Source organism: Phalaenopsis equestris, unplaced genomic scaffold (genome assembly GCF_001263595.1).
Source record: "Phalaenopsis equestris unplaced genomic scaffold, ASM126359v1 Scaffold000002, whole genome shotgun sequence".
Classification (NCBI taxonomy): domain Eukaryota; kingdom Viridiplantae; phylum Streptophyta; class Magnoliopsida; order Asparagales; family Orchidaceae; genus Phalaenopsis; species Phalaenopsis equestris.
The window spans coordinates 62,247,859-62,254,681 of NW_018164444.1; the positions used below are offsets into that span (position 1 = coordinate 62,247,859).

Below are 6,823 nucleotides of genomic sequence, written 5' to 3' on the forward strand. Positions count from 1 at the left end.
ATTTCACTGTTGATTTAATTAAGGAAGCACGGGTCACGTCTCGGTGCATCCTGGTGTCTAGTGTCTTGATCAGTTTGTGAATTAGGGTCAAGTGTCTAGTTTTGTTATTTATTAAAAAAAATTAGATGAATGAACGCTCACCTAGGGTGTGCTCCTAAAATCTAGGAAGACTATGCTGAGGATTAGGTGGATTGACTCTCACCTAGGGAGTGTGCTTAAGCTCTAAGAATGCCTACATTGAGGACTAGGTGGATGGAGTCTCACCTAGGGTGTGTGCCTAAGCTCTAGGAAGCCTACACTGAGGACTAGGTGGATGGGCTCTTACCTAGAGTATGCTCCTAAAATCTAGGAAGATTATACTGAGGATTAGGTGGATGATCTCTCACCTAAGGCGTGCTCCTAAGCTCTAAGAAGCCTACACTGAGGGCTAGGTGGATGGACTCTCACCTAGGGTGTGTGTCTAAGCTCTAGGAAGCCTACACTGAGGACTAGGTGGATGGGCTCTTACCTAGAGTATGCTCCTAAAATCTAGGAAGATTATACTGAGCTTTAACTTATGCTTAAGGTGATTTGAGGTTTTCTATATCTTCCAATTAATTAAATCAGAAATTCTCATTTTTTGACTTGATCATTTAAAAAGAAGTAAAACAAAAGAAAGATGAGGCAGACCCACTTCCAAAACTAGTAAAGTCAAGGGAGAAAACAACGAGTGGATCGACCTAAAAGCGTTTAAATAATAATCAATTGAAACCCAAAACATTGGCAAAAAGGGGTCCGTAAAACAAATTCTAAACCGCATGTAAATCAACACTTAAAGGCTACATAAGTCTTGCCAAAATAGTGCGTAGATTACCTCAAAGTCAGCCTACCAAAATGTCTTAAAACAGTGATTAAAACAACCCCGTAAATGATGGGTTTAGTGCCTCCAAAACAGTAGGTAAAGCCCCCAAAATCAGCCTCAAAATAGTAAATGAAGTTGTTAAACTCAACCCCAAAAAATAGTATGCAAAACTCTCAACAAAAATTGCCTTTTTGCAGGTGTTTGAGAACAAAACACTAAATAGAAACAATTAATGACATAGCTTGTTGTAGCATTGTAGAAATAGGCATGCCATGCCAAAACCAAGGGATGAACTGCCCAACTTTAAAATTCAATGTATTTTATAAAGTAATCACACACAATGTTGTAAATTCTCAAGAGACAAAATTTATAATGATAAATCACTGTCTAAAGAACATGTGTCATTAAAGATGCAAAGGACTAATGACATTCAATACAATTCACTAAAAAAATGAAATTTATCAAATGAGCCAATAAAATGTCACAAATTTCTTTAATCTCCAAGGAATATAGAAGCAAGCAGTGACAAACTTGAATTACTCATTAAAAAAAATGCAGATTGCAAGACTATCATGCCTTTGTCATCTGAGACAGTTCAAGACGTAATCGAAACAAAAGTTACATATGCAACCATACCTTCCAGTAGGAATAGAGGCTGAGCGAAGAGAAGTAAAAAAAATTCGGCTTTGTGTTCGTTGCAATCTCGTCACTGCCTCCTTGCTAATGTCGATCGTAGAAAATTCAATTGGGACAGCAATGGTTTAAGGCGAATCGGGATCGAGAGGGAAAGGCAGGGTCGATTAAGGGTTTCGGTGGAGGCGATGGGGAAGGCTGGGATTTCTGTTCGCAAAGGAGGCGTGTAAGGCGCAAGAGGAGCGAGAGAAGTGAGAGTCGAGTGGGGGACGATGTGCGGCTTCGGTGCGTTTGACGAGATCGAACAGAGAGCTGTCCTCTGTGGGTAAGATGCGGGAGACAGGATCGAGCGGGAGAGGAGCTTCGATCGCGAGCGGACTTCGATCGCGAGCGGGAGAGACGTTTCTTCGGTGGAGCAGAGGAGCAGAGGAGCAAGGAGCAGGTGAGCAGGCAAGTACGGGAGAGGGTCGCGCGAGAAGGTGAGGCGTATGAGCGGCAGAGGCGGGCGACGGAGATGAGACGAAAGCTTTCGGAACAGAGTCGGAATCTAACTGAAGGATGATATTTCGGTGCGTGAGGGAAGAGCCGAATGGTTGTTCGGCGTTTTGAAGGGGTGAAGGAGGCGTTCGATCGAAGAGAAGAAGAGGTGTTCGATCGAAGAGAATAAGAGGCGAGCGGGGGTTCGCTGTGCCGAGGTGAGGAGGCGAGCGGGATCGGAATGGAGAGGTGTCGTCGAGCGAGCAGGAAGCCGACGCGGGTGAGCGAGAGTGAGGGCCGGGCGAGAGGAGGGCGAGCAAGAGAGAGGAGGTGTCGAGCGCAGAGGGAGAGCGCGATCGAGCAGATGAGCAGGAGCTCGGGAGAGGCCAAGGAGGAAGATCCCGGAAGAAGAAGACGATCCTTTTAGAATTAGAGCGGGCGAGCCGAATTAATTAAAAGAGTCGTTACCTTTACCTTGGCGGGGAATTAAAAGACTTCCATTTAGGTAGTTTAGGTAGTTGATCTAAACTATTTAAAAAGTGAAAAGTTTTAACACTAAATTAAGATAAAATTAAAATGACGAATTTGAAATTTAAAAATTTAAAAATTTAAAAATTTAAAAATTATTCAAAATCTAAAAATTCAAAATCGTTTAACCCTTGTTCAGCCCGAGTCCAGCCCAAATCAAATCTGAGTTGAACCTGGGTTGAGTCCGGGCCCGCGCCCCGCTAATTAAAAAATAATAATAATAATAATAATAAGGTGCATCGATATCCGTGCTAGTCACTCGCGTCCGAAACCACGACAATGCGGGTGTCCTTCCTAGCTAAAGTCGACATCCCAGACGCGTCGGCGCGATCCATTTCGTCATCCGGGGTCATCCGGACGAGTTCACCGACGGACGAGTCGATTCAGGTCAAAGTCGTGTGTGGTGCAGTGAGTGCAGTGAGTGCGTGCGGCGTTCACAAGTAATCGAGTCACAAAGGGTTCACCTAAGGTTGTTTGATCCTATAAGAACTCATTTTCGGACCCTCTACATGTTGGTCCTTAGCCCTTGCAACTATAAGTTGAGTGCTTGGAACCACTCATGCGAGTTCTTCACCAAAATGAGTCAAGAGGTGGCTTGAAGTTCTACGGGAGGTGGGCTCCATTGCTAGTCCGCTAGGATGGTCAATAAGAACTCCTAAAGCTAGATCCTAGGTTCTAAGAGTAGGAGACTAAAACCTCACTAAAAATGAGGTCAACACCTTGATACTATAAACCTATGCATAAAAATATCCATTTGACATTTAAAGGTTAGTAAAAGTGGTATTCTTGATGTGATGTTAAAGACTTGAATGTTATGAATATAAATACTAAATTTTAGGCATTAGATATGTAAATATAGAAGAATTGTGTGGTATGTATGTAATTACCCCAAACAAAAAACCACGAGGATTCTCACCTGCTCACCAACAGCACCAAGTACCGGTACAAGGCTGACATGAACCAGGCAGAAGTTTTCTTTTCCTAATACCAAATTTAAAACATAAGTTAATAAATCGTGATTTTGTAACAACAGCAAAAATATGCTTATAAATTAGATGTTGATTATTTTGTGCCTAAAATGATATTAGTAGCCTCATTAAAAAACCCAAAATATTACAAATATTTTCTATATTATTATATTTTTCTTCTATAGTGTGACTGTGATATGTAATCTCTCTTTCACAATACGAAATAAAAAACCTCACAGTTGAAAGAGTAACAGTTAACATGTTATATGGAAATTTCATCATGTTGGACAATTCATTAATTTTTTTATGGATAACTGTAATTATTGAACAACAATACAAATTTCATTAATTTTGCCTCAAAAGCATTAATGAAATAAACAATTTCATGAATTATGTCAATCACACATCATATACTTTTGATTTCATCCCTCACTAGTAAATTCAGCATATGTCCACACCAACGAATATGAAATAACTTTCCACAAAATATTTTTTTTCTAACCTGGAAGTTATCCTTCAACAACTTTATTACACGATCATTACTTGAAATATTATTAAGTTACATAATGAATATTTTATTCCCGAGTTCCTACTCACTAAAGACTTTATAAAAAGATTCAACAATTTTAGGAGTTGCATGAGGAGGCAGATGTAAAAAAATTAAAATATACTTTTAAATTTTCCTACTCAAATCCACATAATGTGCAGTGCATCAAATAAGACATTTTCTAGATCCTCGATTTTCACAGATTTGTAATAAAACATATTATTATATGTATACTTTTCAATGTGTTCTTCAATTTTTCTCTTTTTCATATATTAACATCAAACAAGCAGAAATGTTTTTAAATACTTCAAAAAATAAAGCGACATGAATTTCACAATTAAATTAAATCTAAATTACTTCACAACTGAGAAAGATTTTCATTAATCAATATAAAGTGTGTGTCGAGATGTGTCCAAGATGGAAATAAGGTTGGAAGAATTGATTCTAATTCCCTTAATTAAGAGAATTAGAATTAATTGGTAATCCCTTAAATTGAGGGAAATAGAATTAATTTGTAATCCCTGAAATTAAGCGAATTAGTGAAATAGTTTCCTAGTTTTTTCTACTTGTAATCTTCTATATAATACATTGTATTATCAATTCTTGTATTATCATACATTGTATTATCAATTCAAAGAAGTAAGTGAAATACATAATTATTTCTCTGATTTCCAACATGGTATCAAAGTCAGGGCTCAAACCCTAGAGGACACCGCCGCCTGTTTCCCACATGGTATCATAATTATTTCTCTGATTTCCGCTAACATTCGACTCTCCTCCGCTATTCGCCTCTAGGGTTGCTTGCAGTCATTTGATTCTTTTCTGCTGCTCACGAGGAAGATCGTCAAGAAGCGCGTAAAGAAGCAGATCTTGGGGATTCTTTTGCCGCTAACCCGCTGAATCCTTTACTGTTGAGTCGCTTATTTGCTGCTTCTGAGCCGCTGATTCTTTTATTCGCTGCCTTAATTGCTGCGATTCTTTTACCACTGCAGCCGTTGATTCCAGGCTTAATTGTTGTGAATTCCTCTTCTACACCATGTCAATGTCTGAAACCATTGTCTCCAGCAATTCCAACCCTTCCGAAGAATCCAATGTTGTTCAGAAAATTGGAGAGTTGCAGAATATTCGGGCATCCAACAGGTTCAATGGGAACAACTATCTCAAATGGTCCCAAATTGTCCGCACATACCTAAAGGGCAAATGGAGGCTTAATCACCTACTTGGAACCGGACCAAAAAAAAGGGACCCAGCCTCTACAGCATGGGAAGAGGAGGATTCCATGATTATGTCCTGGCTATGGGATTCCATGGACCCAACGATCAGTGACACTTGCATGTTCTTGAATACCGCAAAGGAAATCTGGGACTATATCAACCGCACATACTTGAAGGCCCGTGATGCTGCCCTTGTGTATGAAATCGAGGCAAAAATCGGAGCCACCAAACAATGAGACAAATCTGTCACAGAGTATGCAACTCTGTTGCAAAATTTTTGGTAGGAACTGGATCATTATCGAGTAATTGAGATGAAATGCCCCGATGATGCTGCCATTTTGAAGAAGTTCATTGAGAATGATCGGATATATGATTTTTTGGCAGGATTTTGGCAGGAATTTGATCAGGTTAGGATCTAAATCCTCGGCAAGGGTTAGGCTCGACCCCCGGGGAAGGGAGGATACACCGTCTCTAGAAGAGACAATCTCATTAATCTAAGCAGAAGAAAGTCGGAGTGTCATGCTTGAACCACATACTATGGATGGGTCAGCCTTAGCAGCAAAACCTTAGGATGGGTCAGCCTTAGCAGCAAAAACAAATCAGGAGAAGTCAAAGAATGATCTGCTTAAACACTCGGGTAGAGATAACCAAGGGAAGGAGAACAAAGACGATCTGTGGTGTACTTATTGCAAGAAACTAAGGCATAATGGGAGACGGAAGTTGAATGGTAAACCTCCAAGCCGAGAATGGGGCAACCGTTGGGGGCAACAAAGGCCTCAAGCGCATATGGCAGAGCAGGAGCAGCCCAATATTGAGGAAAATTCAGCAATATGGATGTTCAACAGTGCAGAAATTGAGAAGTTGAGAAGCTTATTGGGATCTCTTGAGAAGTCTTCTGGAGCATGTTCGATAGATCTTTCAGGTAAAACTGTTTGCATGAATGTCTTAGACAAATTTTATACCAACTCTTGGATCATAGACTCTGGTGCTACTGACCATATGACCCCCACATCTCAACTCTTCCACACATATACCCCATGTCCAAGTAATAGAAAAATTGTCATGGTCAATGGCTCTTTAGCTGCCGTTGCAGAGATTGAAGATATACATATCACACCAAAAACGTTCTTCATGTACCCAAACTGTCAACAAGTCTTGTGTCCAACAAGCCTTGTGTCCATTCAAAAATTGACTCATGATCTCAAATGTTATGTTGTTTTTTTCTCTTCTTATTGTGTTTTCCAGGAACATGACTCGAGGAGGAGGATTGGACTTACTAAGGAAAGGAGCGATCTTTACCACCTTGAACCATCCCAGAAAATTAGGAGCAATTTATCTTCATCTTTCCTTAGTTCCTCGAACAAAGATGTCATTTGGCTGTATCACTTACGTCTTGGTCATCCCTCTTTTGGGGTTCTAAATATAATGTTTCCTCATTTATTCCAATGATTAGATATTTCTGAGTTTCATTGTGACACTTGTGAATTGATAAAATATACCCGTGTATCTTTTCCTATTAGCAATAAAAGAAGCTCTCATCCTTTTCACTGATTCATAGTGACATATGGGGTCCTTCCACTATACCTAATGTTTCTGGGGCTCGTTGGTTTGTATC

At 40.0% G+C, this 6,823-nt stretch overlaps 1 protein-coding gene across 1 annotated transcript in view; it reads right to left on the reverse strand.

The window, feature by feature from the left end:
* The window catches only part of LOC110019458 (CTP synthase-like), a 62,474-nt gene that overhangs the window by 32,163 nt on the left and 23,488 nt on the right, over nt 1-6,823 (reverse strand). The window contains exon 10 of the mRNA XM_020717123.1: nt 3,396-3,460. Within this exon, the coding sequence (XP_020572782.1) occupies nt 3,396-3,460 (65 nt within the window). The remainder of the gene's footprint in view (nt 1-3,395; nt 3,461-6,823) is intronic.